Source organism: Acanthochromis polyacanthus, chromosome 10 (genome assembly GCF_021347895.1).
Source record: "Acanthochromis polyacanthus isolate Apoly-LR-REF ecotype Palm Island chromosome 10, KAUST_Apoly_ChrSc, whole genome shotgun sequence".
Taxonomy (NCBI): Eukaryota; Metazoa; Chordata; class Actinopteri; family Pomacentridae; genus Acanthochromis; species Acanthochromis polyacanthus.
The window spans coordinates 28,277,581-28,297,883 of NC_067122.1; the positions used below are offsets into that span (position 1 = coordinate 28,277,581).

Below are 20,303 nucleotides of genomic sequence, written 5' to 3' on the forward strand. Positions count from 1 at the left end.
TAAAACGTATTATCTTCACTTCTACTGAATCCGATCTTTTTGTACAGACAGCGCCTGTAAGACCAAAATTAGGGCAAAACTACCCCTCCTCTTCCAGCGTCGCAGTCTGTATGAAAACATGTGACGACAACGTACGTATTAGGCAGTTGAAAAAAATGTAGTTCCAAAAGGGAAACCGTTTCATTAACGGCGCTGAGCATTGAATGTGGTAAGAACTACATTACCCATAAACGGAGTGGGCTCGTTTCCGGTCTGAAGGATTTGCAAAGCAGAAGTCACTCGAAAGGGATCAGCTAGCTTGCTAGCAGCCGAAACCTCTTTAGATGTGGGAATTCCCGCAAAAGGGGCGACTTTGAACATCGCTAACACATCGAGGTAATTTAATTTATTTTTATATTCCACTGTTGAACGCGTTAATTCAGTAGATAGAGACCATAACCGGTATCGCGGTAAACGGCTAACTACCAGCCTTAACGCTGCCGTGTGTATTGGTCAGAAACACCACTGGCTAGCTTGTTGTTCTCCAGCTACCGTTAATCTGGCTTTCGTTTTCATTTCTCGTGACAATTGGATTATGTAGGTGGTAACTAGCTGAGGGGCTGTCAAGCTAGTGCTCACCAGAGTCATAGTGAGTAAGGCAATCACCAGTCTTTTCTAGCTTGTTCCGTTTGCCTCCAGCTCTACCACTAACTACTCTGTTCTTCTTCTTGTTCTGTCAGCGAGTATTGGAGTTTAAATCCCAGCTGTTGCCATGGCAATCCTGTTTGCTGTGGTGGCTCGTGGAACCACTATTCTGGCCAAGCATGCCTGGTGTGGTGGAAACTTCCTGGAAGTCACCGAACAGATTTTAGCCAAAATTCCCTCAGAGAACAACAAACTGACCTACAGCCACGGCAGGTAAGCCTTCCATCCATATAAAGTGTGTTTCCCAGTTACCCTAACACTATATGTACCAGGGCTGCAGTAATCTGATAAGTATGTCAAGTAACTGAAACACTAAACACTGTTGAAAAAATAAGCTGTCTTCTGTATAAAGTACCCCTCACCTGATAATCAACCTTTATCTTTTCCAGCTATCTCTTTCATTACATCTGCCATGACAGAATCATATACCTGTGCATCACTGACGATGTAAGTATACAACTGACCTAGATATTATTTTTTTTTTTTGCATTTTATGTCAGGGCGTTGGATTATAGGCCTCTGTAAAGATTCATAATCCATTAAAGTGGTATTACTGGGTGTGGCATGGGTTTAATCATGGATGTTATTTAGTTAGAATTTGAAAATGTAAGCATAAATAAGAATATAGAAATAAAGCTAAGACTAAGGCTGGGAAATAAATAATTTTTTAAGTTGATATGAGTAATTACTGAAAATTTTAATGATGTATTTTTGATAAAGACCTTAAATTATTGATCTTAACTTAGAATAGTTTATTTATATTAAATTAGAATAGTTTATTTTTGACTGTCAATGTTACCAGCCTGCCTTTTTTAGTTATTTTACGTTGTATGTAAGCTGCTGAACACTTCCCTCAGGATTAATAAAGTATCTATCTATCTATTCTAAGACCAGGCGAAAACGGGTTAAGGTTAGAAAATGTAACCACCTTACTTTGAATTGAACCACATTAGCCCATTTATCTAGGCACACAGGTAATCATTTTAATGTCAACACAACAATGGAAAACTAATACATTTACACACATAAATAAAAATATAAAGGAAAAAGGAATCACTCCACCGTGATACACATGAAATGAAAAAAAAAACAAGTTAAGACTCTGTCAATTTTGGGTACATGTTACTATTTCAAGGCCTAATTAATAATTTAAGCCACTTAGATATGGAGACATACAGTGTTGATATACCCACACCAGTATGACCGCTGCTGTTAAGTCAATTTTCATTTTTGAAAAACATTTAGCAGCTGTTGGCAAAACAGTGCACATACAAATACAGTGGGTACAATAAGTATTTGAACACCCTGCGATTTTGCAAGTTCTTCCACTTAGAAATCATGGAGGGGTCTGAAATTTTCATCGTAGGTGCATGTCCACTGAGAGAGACATAATCTAAAAAATAAAATAAAATCCAGAAATCACAGTGTATGATTTTTTTTTAACAATTTATTTGTATGATACTGCTGCAAGTAAGTATTTGAACACCTGTCTATTAGCTAGAATTGTGAGCCTCAAAGACCTGTTAGTCACCTTTAAAAAGTCCACCTCCACTCCACTTATCCTCCTAAATTAGAAGCACCTGTTTGAGGTCGTTAGCTGCATAAAAACACCTGTCCACCCCATACAATCAGTAAGACTCCAACTACCAAGACCAAAGAGCTGTCCAAAGACATCAGAGACAGAATTGTAGACCTCCACAAGGCTGGAAAGGGTTACGGGGCAATTGCCAAGCAGCTTGGTGAAAAAAGATCCACTGTTGGAGCAATTATTAGAAAATGGAAGAGGCTAAACATGACTGTCAATCTCCCTCGGACTGGGCCTCCATGCAAGATCTCACGTCGTGTTGTCTCAATGATCCTAAGAAAGGTGAGAAATCAGCCAAGAACTACATGGGAGGAGCTGGTCAATGACCTGAGCTGGGACCACCGTTTCGAAGGTTACTGTTGGTAATGCACTAAGACGTCATGGTTTAAAATCATGCATGGCACGGAAGGTTCCCCTGCTTAAACCAGCACATGTCCAGGCCCGTCTTAAGTTTGCCAATGACCATTTGAATGATCCAGAGGAGTCATGGGAGAAAGTCATGTGGTCAGAAGAGACCAAAATGGAAATTTCTGGTCTTAATTCCACTTGTTGTGTTTGAAGGAAGAAGAATGATGAGTACCATCCCAAGAACACTATCCTTACTGTAAAGCATGGGGGTGGTAGCATCATGCTTTGGGGGTGTTTTTCTGCACATGGGACTGGACAACTGCACTGTATTAAGGAGAGGATGAGCGGGGCCATGTATTGCCAGATTTTGGGGAACAACCTCCTTCCCTCAGTTAGAGAATTGAAGATGGGTCGTGGCTGGGTCTTCCAAAATGACAATGACCCGAAGCACACAGCCAGGATAAACAAGGAGTGGCTTTGTAAGAAGCATATCAAGGTTCTGGAGTGGCCTAGCCAGTCTCCAGACCTAAACCCAATAGAAGATCTTTGGAGAGACCTCAAACTCCGTGTTTCTCAGCGACAGCCCAGCAACCTGACTGATCTAGAGAAGATCTGTGTGGAGGAGTGGGGCAAAATCCCTGCTGCAGTGTGTGCAAACCTGGTGAAAGATTACAGGAAATGTTTGACCTCTGTGATTGTAAACAAAGGCTACTGTACCAAATATTAACATTGATTTTCTCAGGTGTTCAAATACTTATTTGCAGCAGTATCATACAAATAAATTGTTTAAAAAAATCATACACTAATTTCTAGATTATTTTTTTTTTTACATTATGTCTCTCACAGTGGACATGCACCTAAAATTGAAAATTTCAGACTCCTCAAAGATTTCTAAGTGGGAGAACTTGCAAAATCGCTGGGTGTTCAAATACTTATTGTACCCACTGTACACTGTTCACCAAATAAACACTTTAAATAGATTAAAACTTCTATTGATTTCATTCTGCTGTGCTACAGGACTTTGAGAGGTCACGAGCATTCAGCTTCCTCAGTGAGGTCAAGAAGCGCTTTCAGACGACATACGGGTCACGAGCACAGACAGCATTGCCGTACGCCATGAACAGCGAGTTTTCCTCTACACTGTCAGCTCAGATGGTGAGTAAGACAAGATCCAGATCATAGTGACAAACATTTCCTGTTTGGGCTGTGTGGCTGCTTTTCATTTGTGTAGTCTGTAAAATAACAGCACACATAGAGATGTAGTGATCACAAGATACATGGCTTTTTCTTTTTTTTCTTTCTGTTTTTCTTTTTCTTTGCAGAAACACCACTCGGACCCGCGGGGATCAGATCGTGTCACTGAGACCCAGACGCAAGTGGACGACCTGAAAGGCATTATGGTCCGCAACATAGGTGAGCTTCTCTACAGTTTTCTCTCTTTTACAGTGATGCTTAAAACACATCTTTTTACTGCAGGGCTGAGGTAATAATGAGAAAATAAAATGTCTAATAAATTTGATTAATCTTGTCATGTGTGACTGCTTTTTTATTTACTCTTTAAATGAATGCAGTGTGTGTTTTGGTTGCATCAGTGAGTGATACTAGTGTGACACTGAAGAACTGGTATTTGTGGTTCATTATGCCCAAAGCAAAAATTATATAACAATTTCCTACGTAAAACTGCAAAAAATTGGAAGCTTATTGTCTCGAATGTCTGTCTCATTCCACCAGCCTGTTGATATAAACCTCATCACACTAGACTTTTGTACTTCCCAAGTGAACTTTGGCTTCCTTTCATGTTCTTTTTGCAGACTTGGTAGCACAGAGAGGAGAGAAACTGGAGTTACTGATTGACAAAACAGAAAATCTGGTTGATTCGGTGAGTGTAAAAACCAGTGCTTACGCTCTGTTCTTTCTCCCATTTCCCAATCAATTATATTTGTCAGTAAAAAAGTACATATTTCTACAGTAATGCGGTAAGCTACTTATCCCACAAGTATTTTCACTGATGTTGTTTTCTCTCCCTCCTCCTGCAGTCCGTGACATTTAAGACCACGAGTCGTAATCTTGCGCGAGCCATGTGTATGAAGAACCTCAAGTTGACTGTTGTTATTGTGCTGGTGTGCCTGGTGAGTAAAGACAGCAGTGGTAGTTGTTGAAACGCCAGTGGTTAGAAACAAACAGTGCACATCTGTTTTAAGCTACAATGAGGCTTAGCTGTTCTGTGAGACTCCATTGTATTGATCTCCTCTTTTTGTTTAACAGTGATGCAGATCCTCTGAGTTGTGTCACTGCACGTCTCAGCTTGTGATCAATACTCTGAAAGTTGCACAGGAGGTGAATTTAGTCTCTCTGCTCTTTTTCAGGTGGTCCTTTACATTATTGTGTCTGCTGCCTGTGGAGGCCTCAGCTGGCCAACATGTGTCAAATGAGAGGAGAGAGGGGATAACGGAGGGGGAAATAAAAGAAAAAGGGACGAGGGGGAGAAGTGCTTGTTCAACTCTGCATACTAATGGACACAAAAGGAAATACAGCGTTTCTTACTCTACACCTCTTGCTTCAACATCGCTGGAAGACACATGCTGCTTCTCCTCCTCCTGCCTCCATCCTCGCGCCCCCCCCCCCCCCCCCCCCCCCCCCACACACACACACACACACACACACTTTGAGAGTCTGCACATTTATTTGCCTTTTGGACCAGGAGTCCCACCTCAACCTCCCCCACTAATGGACAGCAGCCATGATGAGGCCTAAAACTGATGTGGAACAATAATCTTGTCTTATGTTAGTCTGGTACATTCTTTCTGTGTCTCATGCACTTAGTGGCCTGATGTATCAGTTGGTGATACTGTCCTGCACCTCTCCATGTAAGCGATCCTTTCAGACTGACAGCAGGAGTCACAAATATAGCAGAGTTGAATTTGTTTTTGTCCTGCTTTTACATTACACGTCGGGAAGTACAAGTGTAGGTAGCATCCATGTTGTGTTGCAGATCCAAGGGACTCGTACCATGTAGCGTCTGGTCCTCTGTTATATAACCGAAAACTAATTTTTGACAGAACTGATGCAGTATACAGATTTTCTGAGCTACACCACATTTTATCATCAAGCACAGTAGTATCGTCTAAAATGGATATTGTAAAATACCAGATGTGATCATACAAATAAATATTGTACAATATGTTGATTGATATTACGGATGCATAATGGTTCTTTTAAAACAATTTCTGAGAAAATCTTTCCTGCCTGTGGACTCGATACAAGGCTTCTCTTCCTCTATCCTAGGATGTTCAGTGTTGCCATTATTTCTTTCTGTTAACACAATGCACTTTTTATATTGTACATAGATTTGCTTCTTGGCATCATACGGCTTATGATCATGTAATTATTAAATTATTGTACATCCAGATTTAAATGAATAAAATATGATGGTATCAAGTAGTTATTCTTGTTACTAGGGAAAAGATGCTATATGTTCAGCGGCGGAAGAAGCATCGTGATCCTTCGCGTCAGTGAAAGTACGACTACAGTATTACAAACAGGAGTTCTGAATGAAAAAAACTACTTAAGTAGAAGTACATAAATAGTAGCAATGAAATGTATTTAAAGTACTTAGTGCCTCTTTGTATATGATATTAGATGATTATTAGTGAAGCATTAGTGTGTTGGCAGCATGTTACTGTTGTAGCTGCTACAGGTGGAGCCAGGTTAAACTGTTTTACACAGTTTTATAAATGGGCAGTGGGAAAATCTGAGGGGTTGTCACATAATGAGTGTTGTTATCCATAAATCTGTTTTTATTTTCTCTGCTCTTTGGGCAGGATTCAGGCATCTGAAAAGTGACACTTTTTGTTAGAAGCAAAAAATATTAGAAACCACATTTCCCTCTGGAATGCAGTGGAGTGGAAGTATAAAGTAAAATGTAATGGAACTATTCCATTAAGGCACCTCAAAATTACACATAAGTACAGTACTTAGGGGAATGTAAGCTTTTTTGTGACTCTATATCACTGGATATGTTTTCATTTTGATTGGGGAAATACTTTTGTAAATGTAGATAAGATTCGTCCCACAAGACAATTATCTGATCAACAGATATAATCCATTTTAATTTCAGGTAGTGACCTTACTCAGGTTAAAATAACTGAAATCATTTTACAGGTGAGAGAAAATCAACAATGTGATTCTGAAGTAAGATGTTACAATACTGTGAAACTACAAAATAAGTAAGTACTTTTTTAAGAATACACAGGTGCACATATTTCTTTACTATCAACATTATCTATTATTTTGAACAAAAAATTAACTGTTCCTCTGATATGTAAAAGTGTAGTAGCAGGACTTTTCAGTTAACCTGTCCCTGTGGGCATCGATGACTTTTTACCCTTGCTAATGGTAGATTTCTGTTCAGTGTTGTATACAGTAATCAAATACAGTAATGTAATAGCTAACTAGCAGTACATAATTAATTCATCTGTCTGAAAGGCTAACTAGCTGACCTTATGTGAAGCTAGTACTATATCAGCTTGCTGTAGCACTGGCTAGCAATTCTTTGCTACTGTCAGCTAAACATTCCTGCAAATTTGACTTAAATTTATCCTATAAATTTAAATATCAGTGTCAATGAAGTAAAGCTATAACTTATACATATATTTATAAATTTAAGGAATAACGGATATGTATTGCCCTTCTGGATTTACGATGGTAAATCCTTAGATTATCTAATTAACTGTTAAATATGGAGTTGTTCAGCGCTAACGCTGACGCCAACTCACCACCTTTGTTTCGCCCAGGAGTCAAAGGTCAAGAAACACGTTCTCATCTCTCATAGCTGAACTCTCATTTGAGCAGTGTGTGTTCCTGGACAACAGATGACAGCGTGAAGCCAGTTTGATAAAGAAGCTGTGAAAAAAAACAGAGAAACCAGCAGCTGAAGCTAATTGTTCGCCAAGGCCTCGTCCGCGTTCCCGTCACTGCTGGCTCCCTCTTGTGACAGGTAGCTTGCTAGCCTGTCAGATACCTCGTTTTTCTTAAACTTTAACGATGTGCATCTTTCGATGCTGAACTTCCAAGTGTGTGGCTGAAATGACAGGTAAGTGGTAACGCAATTTGTGCTTTATCTTACCTTATCTTACCGTTATTTAACTACTAAAGTTCTACATATGAAGTATCATAGAAACACCTGTCAACTGAAAATAACTCGAGCTAACGTTAAGCTAGCTAAAGTTGTCAAAGGCCGTTTGTTTTGCTTCGTTTCTCCCCCACCAAAGCGTTAACGTTAATATATGTAGCTATTTAGCGGCAGTCTGATGTGTAATTATTTATGAATTGTTCAGAAGTGGGGTGTTACCAGACCGCAAGCCACACAAGGACTTAAAAGGGTGTTTTCCTTGCTATTTGTGGCAGCATACTATGTTTACTACTGGTTTAATTTTAGACCCAAGTGGCTAGAGGTAGGCCTCACACGGGGATAATCCATCTGTCAGGTGCAGGGGGCGAGGTTGTTTTCTTATTCATAAGAAATTGTTGTACTAGTGACTCCTTGTGAGAGCCATGGAGAGATAAGGTGCTAAAACTACATCCGGTTTCATTCATTCTTGTTATTCTATACCTCTAAAATACACTAATTATCTGCTTGCAAACTGATTAAATCGTTAATATTTTATCTACAAGAGTATACTGACTGCAAAGTTAACGTGACCTACAATTGAAAAGGCTGAACAATATGCTAGAAATCCATATTATTATTTTAACAAATATTGCAATTGCAAAATGAGACATTATGTAACTAAGAGTGGTCGATTTTGCATTTGTTCTCCCCTGAAACAAATACAGAAATGATAATGTGATCCAGGCTGCTTTCTGCACCAAATAAGCATGTTTCCTTACATTGCATACACATTTTATCTTTATCAACAAAAGAAAATGCATCTCCTGCAATTTTGATATTGCACTTGGCCATATTGCGATTATGATAATATCTGGATTGATTGTTAATCCCAACTCTTGAGTGTTGACACAGTATTTTAGAGGTTTGTCTTGCAAAATGTAAGAAAAATATTTTGTAACACAGTGTAGAGCTAGCTGTTTTTAACTTTCGTTAGTAGATGGATTTGCTTAGCTTTTAAAGTAGATTTTCTTCAGTGTTGTATGTTCAGTGTTATGCATCACTGTTTAGAATGAGGGCGTTAACTGGCATATTTGCACAACTGCTGATGTGAGCCTCTTGTTTTTCACTAGATGGCATAGCTTGGTCCTCAAAATCCTCCACCTTACCGCTGGTCCAGACGAACTGGTACTGAATAACAGATCTGTCCCATTTCTCTAGCCAGCCTCTGTGGTGCGGTTTTATTCCCCTGTGCTTTACAGAGGACAGCCTTGTCCTTGCGCTATGCTGCCTGGAATCCCCCAGTTTGACCTGCTGCCCTGTTGTGGTGTTGAGGCAGTGCTGGGCCTCGGCTTGTGATGACTAGTGCTGCTACTCGGAGCTGCTCACTGTGTGATACTTAAATGTCCAGTCACCCATGGAAATCCAGCGAAAAGCCATTCGAGGCTTTCTGTGTAGTGCGTGAGGGGGCGTCATAAAAAGAGAAGCATTGTTCTATTACTGTCACTCTGACTTTTAAATATGATTCAATTTGAACCCAGCAATTTGCATTGAATTCCTCTCAAGACGAACAGAGATACTTTGTTTTGCCCCATATTAAGCAAATTGCATTTGTTACTTATCAATCTTAACCAGTTATAAAATAAACTTTATTTTATTGTTTAACAAGGAAGAGTGGTTCTCAAAACACAGGGTGCAGGACACTTAGCAGTTGACAGAGGTTTTTACTGACGCTTCTGCAGATTTCACAGAATTTAGGACGTTTTAAAACTCCGAGGAGATAATAAGCCAACTCTGTCCCTCGTGTCACTGGCCTTGTATAGATTAAGCAGAAATAGCATGGGTCTTAGGGGTCTTATGCTCTGGTGTCACATCACTGCCGTAGACTCCGGATCAGGTGTCAAGCTGTTTGTGTACAACATGAGACCATGTCATCAAACAGTGATGCTGTCAGAGGAGACCTTTGGAAAACAGAGCAGCTACAGTGACAGTAAAACGTGTCTTGAAATCTTAGAGTATGTGAGTTTCTATACAAGTTCCAGCTTGGATTGTACTATTTAAAATGGTCATAGCATGACTTTCTCCTGCAGGCTTCCCGCCATTATGCTCCTCTTTTTATTTATCCCGTACTAAAAAGCTGCTTGATCCATTCCCTCATAAAAGAGGGACTTTGGCTGCTTAGCAACAGTGAATGCCAACTCTGTCTGGCAGTCTGTGGCCACTCCCCTCACTGGGCTCGGCATGGATAAGGTAACACGTTGCTTTCTTCCCCACTTGCTCCTTTTGTGAACTTGAGGAATGGAACTCGACACTGAGCTCAGTCCCTAGCTGCAACTTGACATGCTTACATAGGCGTCTCAGTGTGCAGCAAAGTTATGGATGTTGTCTGAGCTTGTTGGAGGGATTGTTGATCCACCGCTGCAGTGGGTCTGGAGGACGAAGTCACGTTACCTCAGAGAGGGGAGGAAAAAAAACTGAAGCTAACAACAGCACAGGGGGCACCCTCATTCAGGCTCTGCTGTTACTGATGCACGGCTGATTCTGAGCACGAGGAGGGAGGAGTGGTGGGATGTGGGCCGACTCTACCACCACTGTCTGCTCAGTTGGCTGGATTTACTGCTTTGGAATGAAAGCAGTAATGGGATTGTGTCTGAAAGGCTAAAATGAGCCGAGTGAACCTGCAAAAACTGAATGATCTCTGACGTGATATAACTGACAACACAGCTGACAGAGGAGGAATTTGCATCATCAATGTGAATATCTGGATGGAGAGGACACTAGTGAAGGTACTGGAAGTTAGCTCATACTATGGTTGAACATATTTTGATAGAAAAGTAAATGTTGTGGCCTAGTTGTGTTGTTTTCCAGCTGTTTTTTTTCTGTCTGTTGTCTCAGTGTCTTGTAGCAGAAATGTCGTGGCTTTATTTTTCCATAAACATTGGCATGTCGTGGTTTGTCTCAGGTGTACTTTGTACCTTATATAACACACCTTGCTCACTCATATTTCTAACCACTGAAATCCCTGCTCTTTACTGTTATCTTCCAAAGAAATATGCTGCAGTGGCCCTGAAAGTGCAGTTGTTGCCAAAGGTTCAATGTGCACTGCACTTTGAAAGGGCTCTATATTTTCCTTGATTGTAATGTACGGTAAGGTGTGTTGTGTTCTCTGCCTGATAAACAAACATATTATTCATTTATATAGGGCCTCTTTTCCATGCTGATAAAAGCAAAGCTGGTTCAATATATCTTATCAGCAGAAGCACAAAAAATCAAGCATATTAAAATATTAACAGTTAGTAATTATAACTTCTTATAAGTTAACTAAGCATGTTGCTGTATGGTATGTACTGTAGATATGTGAAACCTGAATGACTTATTTATTACTTAGGGACAGTTAGTTGTTATTTTTTATGAACACTGTTTTTCGATTTTGCCACAGAGACATTTGTATGAGTGTAAAACCATTGTTCATTTTTAATTTCTATCTCGTTTTTATTTCTCTAGCACAGTCTCGGGGTTGAAGAAGTGTCAGTACAGTTGAGTTGACACTACAACATTTGTAGGTCTTACTGCAAAGGAAACATTAGACTGTAAAGGTGCTTGAGATATCAACTAGAAACAGTCAATGTAATAATAGTTTTGTGGCTCTTGATATTGTCAGCGATCTTGTAACTACAGGTACCTTTGACTCATTTTGACACCCAAATGATACAACTGTTGATTGTGTTTTGATGATGGTGCTTCAGAAACTGCTATCTTGGTAGTAAAACACAGACAAGTCAAAAGTAAGCAGGTTGATATCCAAGGTAACATTCAGCAAATTATGAACTCTTTGTTTTTGTGTTTTCACTCTAGAAAGGTGGCATTTTGAAAGTTGAGGTGTCAGAACACCTCAGAGAAACTCTTGAGCTTAAATAGATTTTAGTTATTTGACTTCTGCAAAAATATAATTGCTGTTCTCCTTAACTAGCCATGTTTAGTTATTTATGTTTTTAAGTTCAAATCTAAGTCTTAAATTTTCCTAGAGACAGTAGGATGTCTGGAGTCTGCAGAGTGGAGCATTTTCAGGCTGTGTGTGACCTGATATCTTACTCTCTGGTGGTACATCCCACAGTGCTGCCTTTGTTGTAATAGTGGCTGGCAAGCTTTTGCAGTCCAGTCTGCTTAAATAAATACAGCAGTGCACAGCAAAGCAGTTACAACAGCTGTTTACTCCTCATTCTAAATGTCTAGTGGCCCATTTCAGAGTAGAAATATAGCTTATACCGGGTTTTGCAGAAGTTCTGTTACACTCGGTTTCATGATCTTTAGAGATGTTTACATGTGAAGATCTTTCAGGTTTTCACCATTCTTGAGCCTCTCCACGACTCTGTGGACGGTCATCCGGCTGATGTTCAGCTGTTTGGCTACTTGTTGTGGCCAGCACGAAGGAGAGCAGATATCTCAACTCTTTTGACTTCCATCTTGATACAACTTCACCGGAGAACAAATTTGTATTAATGACACCTGTCTATAAGGTAGAACTTTCAGTTTGTTTAGTGGAATTTTTCACTCTGACATGTAAACATCTCTAAAGATCGTGAAATTGAGTGTAACAGAACTTTTGCAAAGCCCGGTAAGTGTTGGTCCGACGTTGCATTCAGGCTTTGTGAAACCATGGTTCAGCAGAGATGGCAGCAGTAATCGTGGTAGTGATATTCTCCTCTCACTCTTAGCTGCTATGTAAAGTACACCTTATAGAAAGAGAAGCCTTTTTCATCGTAGCTGTTTTTGGATGTAACTTATATTGCCTTTCAACTGAGCTTTAGCATCATAACTATGTCCAAAGTGTGGTGTGTTGCAGAGCAAAATTACACCCTATTTTCAGAACTGACAGCTCTTTCATACCACTGCAGTTTGCAACCATAGTTTGTTTATTTGGGTTTTTTCTTTATTGGAACAGTTTCACTGTGCCCACCTCTCACTTATTTTTGGAAATATAATGAGGTGATACTCAGAACCCACGGTGGAATAAAGTAGATACTGTGTAAAACACGTATCTATCAGTTAATGTTTTTTATTTTAATTTACCTTTGTTATGAAATTTACTTGCCATATTTTTCCACACAAAATAGTCTTTTACAATACTATTTTCCCTTACCCATGTGCTAACCAATGGCATTTCTTTGAAAAATGTATGATTTGGTGTTCTTTTTAGCATTCTGTAAAATTATTAATTGATTTGCTCATTACCTTTTCCCTCCCTTTACAGAGGTTCCTACCTGGACAACAAATTTGATGAATTACAGCACTGACAACTTAATGCAAGGATATTCCAATCTTAATTAACACAGTAAATCCCATCAGAGCACTAAAATGTCTAATAAGACATTTACCAGTGACCAAGGTGAGAGCACAGTTCCTCTCTCCGACAGAGGCCTGCAGTTGGTCCTCTCCCCTGAGGGTCCCTACATGTCCATGTCTGCGTCGCCTGACTCCAGCAGTAGTATTTCTAACCTGAGTGACAGAGAAGCCAGCGGCTCCCCTGACATCAATATGCTGCAGTGCTGTCGTAGCGATCTCTCCCCTGTGGATAACCTCTACAACAATACCTTAATGCAGGACGAAGTGCACCGTGATGTCGCCCCGAACCTGAACCAGACTTTTATCACCACGCCTGTAAATGGCAGTGTTAGTTTCTGGAATGAAAATTTAAGGAGTAATGAAGAGGACGGATCAGAGAAGACTCAAACTTTTATGAAGTACACAGATGATGGATGTAACAGTGCAGTAATGTCTCCGGACTTTGCACGGAGGGACAGCCAGCTTAGTTCATGTGAGACTTCCTGTAGAGAATCTGTTGAGAATGACTGCTGCTCCCTGAGTTCTGGAGAAATGGTAGTAAGACGCAACAGTTTCTGTATTGAGGACCAGTCACTCTTAGTAGTTTCTTCCTTAGAGGACACATCCATCTCTCCTGATGTAGCATGTCCAGCCATGTCTGCTGAATCAAACCTGCTGTCAACTACTCATGTCTGCGAAAAATCCACAGAAAGATTCTCTGAGGAAAACACAGGGCATTCTTGTCTTGGTGTGACTTTCACTCAGGCAGACAACTGGGCGCTCCTCACTGATGAAAATGACATAACAGCGTCAGACTCTCCTGTAGCTCTGCCTAGTGAGAATAAAGGGGGTCTTTTGATGACCTTTATCTGTGAAACATCAGAAGATAGCAGAAAAGAAATTGAGTTTGCCAGTGCTGAAACAGAGCTGTCGCCTCTATTTCTGGGAGCAGTCACACCAGAACAAGGCAAGACCTTTGTCTCTCCTCTGCCAAATATGCAAGAAAGCACTAATGATATTTATACTTCCACTCCAGTACAAAACATTGAGAACAAGACACCCAGCCTCCCCTCCTTTTCAGAATCTCCCTGCATTGGAAGCACTAACAGCTCTTCACTCCACCCTGTCCACCGGCAGCAAACCACTGTTGCTCCTAAACAGTGTTTGGTAACAGGACAGCCTCCTTCAGCCAGCAAATTCAAGAAATTTGAAATTAAAAAGTTTCCTAAGTCAGACTTTAGTAGTGTCAAATCTAAAGTCGTAACAAGAGCTGCACATCGCTTGTTAGCACCTTTCCGAGTTTCACAACACAAACCAACACAAGTTAATGCGAACGATAAGCATCCTGAAGCACCTAGAGGAGCAGCTCTCAGGATTAGTCCAACCAAAGTAAGGAGCAACCCCTCTGCAACCCCTAAAATGTTCAGTGATGCTCAGAAACAAGTTACTACAGGAGCTGCTAATTTGGAGGTAACAGCGACACAGTCAGGTGTGCAGACTGTTGTGGATGGACATGACAAATACAGTACATCCCCACCTGACCACCACCCAGATGCATCAGCAGTCCACTGCAGTAATGCCAACTCTGAAGCAGAGCAGGCAGCCTCAAGCCAAGCATCGGACCCTTCAGCTCAGCATGCTGGCAACTCGTCATCCTTAAAAAAATCCCCTCCTAGAAGTGGCCAAATAGATCCTAAACCAACTCCAAAGAAGGGTATATGGACCAGAATTCAGGTCAGGTCAGGCTCAGCTTTAGGTCAAGACAAGCGTAGTGCACTGAAGACAAGGCCTCGCTGCTCATCTGAGAGTTCCTCATCAGCATCTAGGCCACCCAAGGAGAAACCAATTCTAGGGGTCTCAACTACCTTCATTGTTCCCAAACCTGACACCCACCAGGGCCAAACCAAACCAGGAAATCTGAACTGCCCTTCCCAGAATAAGCAGGACATACAGGCAGAGAAAACAAACGACCCAAGAGAGGTAAAGAAGATCAGCCTGGTGGTGAGTAAATTCTGCATGGACTTCAATTGAGAAACATTAAAACTTATTCATATTAACAAATACTTATTTTTAAGCGTTGTAAATTAAATATATGCCATTGCAGCCTAATATTTTGTGGGGAAGTACCACAAAATGTTTTATTATATTAGATTAGAGCTGAAAGTAATATTTGACAAAATGTTGTTTTGTATGTGTTGTGAGCCAACTATATACAGCCGAGCAACTGAGTGACAATTATTTTCTCTTTTCAGGCAGAGTCCAGCAAATCGGCAACAGCATCAGCCCCGCTGGATGACAGGAGTAGAAGATTTCGAGGGCAGCCATCCCCTAGACAAGCAAGAAGAACACCACTTCCACCGCCTCCAGCTGCCAGCCCCAGACTGAGCACTCCGTCAGCCAGGCAGAGACTGGGAGTCCCAGGGAGAGATGAATGCAGGACCAAGCCTGTAGGGACACCTCAGTCCAAGCAGAAGAGCAGCACAGGTAAGGCTCATCTTTGTTTGAGATAAATAAAAATATGTCCTGTTTTAAAGTAACGTCAGGTTAAACTGGTCCTGTGGTAAAATTGAAGAAAAATGAGTGAAATGTTGTCTCACAGAAGGCACAGTTTGCTTGTAAATGTCTGTTAATGAACACTGACAGAAATATGCAATCAACACCCTCATAAGTCGCATGACCTGCCTTTGACAATGCTGAGACCTAATGATTTCCTCAGTATTTCATCTGTTGTGTAAACCGAGAGAGTTGTGTAATAGGTCTGTTTAACGCTGTGTATGAAGAAAATATGCTGAGCAGATGACCTGGACTGTGCTTGAAGGGTCACGTAGGATTGAACGCAGCCCCAGAGATGCATGTTTTCCAGCTGATACAGCAAGAACACAGTTACACCTTATATTAATATACTAAGACACATTTTTTACTTTTACAGTAGCTTTCAGCTGTTGTTTTAGAAAAAATCTAAAGTGACAGATACAAGCTGTAAATATCACATTTTTAATTTAACATTACTTAGCTCTGTTCTACTGTAAACTGGAATTATGTGGGTTGCTGTAACATGGTGTCTCCATCAGAGGGCGTACTGTCTTTCTCTGGACGAACTCAGCCATGTTCCAAAGCAGCAGTGTTTGATACAGATGTCACCTCCGGTCTCTTGTCCTGCCTTTTGGCATAAACAGACAACTTGCTCTATTGCTGCTCTACATAGTAAGAGGAGTCATGGAGAAGGAGGGGGACTCTTCCACTGATGGGAAGTCATCTGTACTGCTGGAAAAAGCAGAGGAAGGAAAGGGAGGTTTTGAGATCACTAGTGGTTTTACAGTGAGAACACAATGTTTAAAACAAATGCACTGAGCACAGTAAAGTGCAGCAACATTGTCCTGCTCCAGCTACAGGGAACACTCCACACAGATCTATTAGGCTTGAACAATATTTCTGTTTATGATTGATAGCATTTGGCATGCTGGCTATAGTGAGTAACATTGGTAAGTTTGGTCCACCTTGCCTTTCAGGGATTTTTAAAAAAAAAAAAAGAAAGCTTTTAGAGATGTATATGCTAGTCTCTGTGCTAATAAATGTAGTTTTTATCGCCTAAATATTACTTTCTTTTTTGCTTTGCTAATAGAAAATGACAAAATGACTCCTTGTGCTTATATCTGTGAGCCTGTCCTACATAGAGAGGTTCATGCTACTGACTGATTGTTTTTCATTGTATCCCAGGCAGTCAGAGACCACAGGCAACAGGAGAGCCACCCCTTGGAACTCCCTCAGCAGCAAGTGTTAAGGCCCAGCTGAATGGATCCCGACCTCCTCAGACTCCCATTCGCCCCTCTCTTATGGGCCCACCCCTTACTCCTGCCTGTAGACTACGCAAGACCCTGGGGCCATCAAGGGGCCTGGCTGAAGCCAATGTTCACAGTCAGCCGGGTCAAGGCACTGGGAATCCACAAGGTGAGCCTAGTAAGACTTTGCATTGTTTTTAGAAATGAATATAATACACATCTGGACCAGAAGGGGAGGGGCTGTGGTTTACATTGTAACCCACTTCAGGTCTGGGCTTGGATGTGAATCTCCTCTTGGGCAAATCTTTCTCTGATTTAGCATTTCCACATCTGCAGAGATACATTAGCATCAGATCTTAAAAACATGACATTTTCTAGATTTCTTCATTTTAAACCGTTCCTTAAATGCAGTTGAGATGTTGCAAAATCTCTCTCAAAAGAAAGAGACGGACTCCAGACTAGAGTCAGAAAATCATTTGTGTTGATGATGTGAGCGGTTCTGATGAGAACTTACTACTTGCTGTTATGTTGTATAAAGGAAAGGAGCGCTTTTATATGGTTGGCTTTTTCTTCCCAGAATCTTTAACAGCATGCCGGTCTGTGATTGGCTGAGAGGGCCTGTTTTACAAACTGGGGACCCCCCTCATGGCGTTGTCAGGGCAACGGGTTCTATTCCACTCTAGTTCACACACAGTGTTGCCTGGAGGAGAGAGAGCAGACACGCACTACAACTGATGCCGTCTGACGTGGATAAAAAGAATATTTTTTTCCATTTAAAAAAAAAAAAAAAAAATTAAACACCAATGGCTGGTTACACTGGACTTAGAAGCTGCACTTGGACAGAATTTCCAGCTCACATTTTCAACAACTCTTCTTTACTTGCACAAGGCAGCACAGCATCCAGTTGTGATCTCACCCTGCTGACGTGCCTGCTCATTGGATCCTATCGCTTTTGTATCATCCCTTTGTTAGCCGCGTTTAATGGAAAAGATAGAAAGCTTTGGACAAGTAAGTCAGACTGGCAGCTGACTAGTAACTAGCGTTGCCACAGTGAAGCACTTACTGTTTTGGATGCGTTCATCATTTCAGTGTGGACGACATAGCTATGTGTTTTCAATGATGTACAGCATTGCTTATACATTTCAATCTCTGTTTGTTGCTGAGATGAATGTAATCATATTTACAATGTATTTTTAATTCATTGTCTTTTACATTTTTGTTTAATTGGGGGCGGCATAGCTCAGTGGGTAGCGTGGCCGTCTTGTAACCGGAGGGTTGCCAGTTCGATCCTCAGCCTGTTGTGCTCATGTCAAGGTGTCCCTGACAAGACACTTCAAGACACCTAACCCCTAATTGCTCCTGATGGGGTCGTGGTTAGCACCTTGCATGGCAGCTTCCACCATCAATGTGTGTGTGAATGGGTGAATGTGACGTATCGTGTAAAGCGCTTTGGGTACCTTGCAGGTATAGTAAAGCGCTATATAAATATATTACTTTTTTTTTTACCTTGTTACATGCCAGGTTGAACTTGCTATCTGAGAAATGTTCTGTTTGCATTGTCATTAAATAGCTTCACGTGCCTTTCTACCAAACCATTGATGATGAGCTGCTACATAAGATCAGTGGTGATAACAACAGTACTGTATTTAGAGTAGACATACTGTGTCAGTGGCTACCTTTTAAGTGTTGTTGCAAAGCATGTTTGGCATTTTATGGCATAGTATAACCAGCGTGTCTATTTATCCAACAGTTTCTGGAGGAGCTGCTCATAAGCCAACTTCCTTCAAATCTGTTGTACTGAAGGCACAGCTGGTCTCAACCCCTGGAAAAACCCCTGGACCAAGTGAGATTACACCTCTACACACACATAACCTCACACTTCAGGCCTGATGTTCCTTTTTATGTGTCTTTCTTCAGTCATTCATCATAAATTGATCAAACTTTAGTTTCCCTTTCTGAACTCCCATTGATCTCGCCTTGAAAGAGAGTTTGATTTTTGCGGCTTTCATGAAATCCTCACACAATGATAACAGGTAATGACCCTGTAAGTTCTCACTTAAAAAGTAAACCCTCTGAATGCACTCATCTGCAAACAATCTGTTTATCCTCTCTAATGTTGTTTATACTGTGATGTAACAATGCTTGTCAAGGGCTCTTTGATTCTGATTAAGTTAAATTTCTTCTTTCTTTGTTGGCCAATCGACCTTTGATCAAACCCCATGAGCTAGTTCCACCTTAAATAAACGATTTGCGATTCACAGTACTCATTTACCAGTGTTCCTGCTTCACCATGGACCAAATTAACTCCAGCCACGTTCCTCACCTCAGTCTTCTTCTCCTAACAGCTTTGAGCACAGCATGCAAACCTGCTGCTTCCACAGTCAAAGGAGCATCAAATTCAACTGTCAAATTCACTCCTCTGAAAAGGGCCGCTTCTGCAAGACTTGTTCAACCAAATGGACCTGGTAAGAGTTTTCTATTGCATCCCTTTGATTTATTATATGTATTACCTGAGCTTTAGGTTAATTTGTCTACATGCTTGTCCTGGGTGAAAGCTTGGTTTCTCAACTGAGGGGGACACAAAAGCATATTGTTGTGATCTGTATAGTACTTCAGCATAAAAACGATAAAGTAGAATTGTGATATAACCTCTACAATGATTATTACAGTCATATTTAGTTTTCTGAATAGAGACCTGGTACATTATCATAACATTATATTAGCATTGATTTCAAATAGCACTGACCTCTCCTGCCTATTTTTGACTGATCTAGCATCTATTTAGGAAAAAAAACAACTGCAATTTCCAAATGTGTTTTTTTTGGGGTGTTTTTTTTTAACTACCAGAAAACTTATACAGAGAAACTGTTTTGGTTTTTTTGTTTGTTTTAGCTTTTACTCATGTCTAGTTTCTTTTTTTTCCCAGCTAAAGCTTGTGGTACAGGATATTTGAGTGATCCTGGTATATTTTGTGCAAATTTAGACCAGAACCTTCTAATAATCCCACTAAAGCAATAATATGTGCTCTTATTTTTTAATTAGGCATTGTTGCTCTCAATGACTTATGCTATACAAATATTTTTGGGCTGCTTGTGCATCTTTCTGCCATTTTCTGGTGCCATTACAATCTATTGGAGCTTGCAGTTTTTGCAGAAACTAGATGATAAACATGCTCTGTTATATAACACTTGATTTGTAAGCAAATTATTTCTGTCTTGGATTAAGCAACATCCCCAGTAATAGCTGAGGACACATTGTTACCGACAGCTTGACCAGCAGTGCTGTTTTCATTTCAGTTACCAGACAAAACCTTACCGTGAGCAGTCTGTCATCTTTTTCCTTCCCACAGGGAAAGGGAGTGAATGAGAGGACAAGCCGGGGCCTAGATTAGATTGCCATTGGCTGCAGTTCTGCTGTTTGCTCCTCCCACCCCTTCTGCTCTCCTCTTAGCATCCTGGCTCTGCTACAGTACCGCCAT

General features: G+C 40.7%; 2 protein-coding genes across 3 annotated transcripts; both read left to right on the forward strand.

The window, feature by feature from the left end:
- The first annotated feature begins 221 nt into the window (after nucleotides 1-221).
- On the forward strand, nucleotides 222-6,058 carry sybl1 (synaptobrevin-like 1). Of its 2 annotated transcripts, XM_022212937.2 has the most exons (9): nucleotides 230-375; nucleotides 581-628; nucleotides 720-897; nucleotides 1,074-1,131; nucleotides 3,635-3,772; nucleotides 3,940-4,030; nucleotides 4,429-4,496; nucleotides 4,654-4,746; nucleotides 4,984-6,058. In XM_022212937.2, exons 3-9 carry the CDS (start codon nucleotides 752-754, stop codon nucleotides 5,047-5,049), a joined length of 660 nt encoding a protein of 219 aa, XP_022068629.2. In that variant the 5' UTR covers nucleotides 230-375; nucleotides 581-628; nucleotides 720-751; the 3' UTR covers nucleotides 5,050-6,058. The 2 variants fall into 2 exon arrangements, with proteins under 2 accessions (XP_022068628.2, XP_022068629.2); XM_022212936.2 differs by lacking the exon at nucleotides 581-628 and having other exon boundaries at nucleotides 222-375.
- A 3,897-nt stretch (nucleotides 6,059-9,955) lies between these two features.
- On the forward strand, nucleotides 9,956-20,299 carry LOC127535825 (serine/arginine repetitive matrix protein 1-like). Its single transcript, XM_051954709.1, has 7 exons — nucleotides 9,956-10,510; nucleotides 12,976-15,047; nucleotides 15,299-15,530; nucleotides 16,764-16,994; nucleotides 18,576-18,668; nucleotides 19,171-19,290; nucleotides 20,175-20,299. Exons 2-7 carry the CDS (start codon nucleotides 13,080-13,082, stop codon nucleotides 20,189-20,191), a joined length of 2,661 nt encoding a protein of 886 aa, XP_051810669.1. The 5' UTR covers nucleotides 9,956-10,510; nucleotides 12,976-13,079; the 3' UTR covers nucleotides 20,192-20,299.
- The last annotated feature ends 4 nt before the right edge of the window (nucleotides 20,300-20,303 follow it).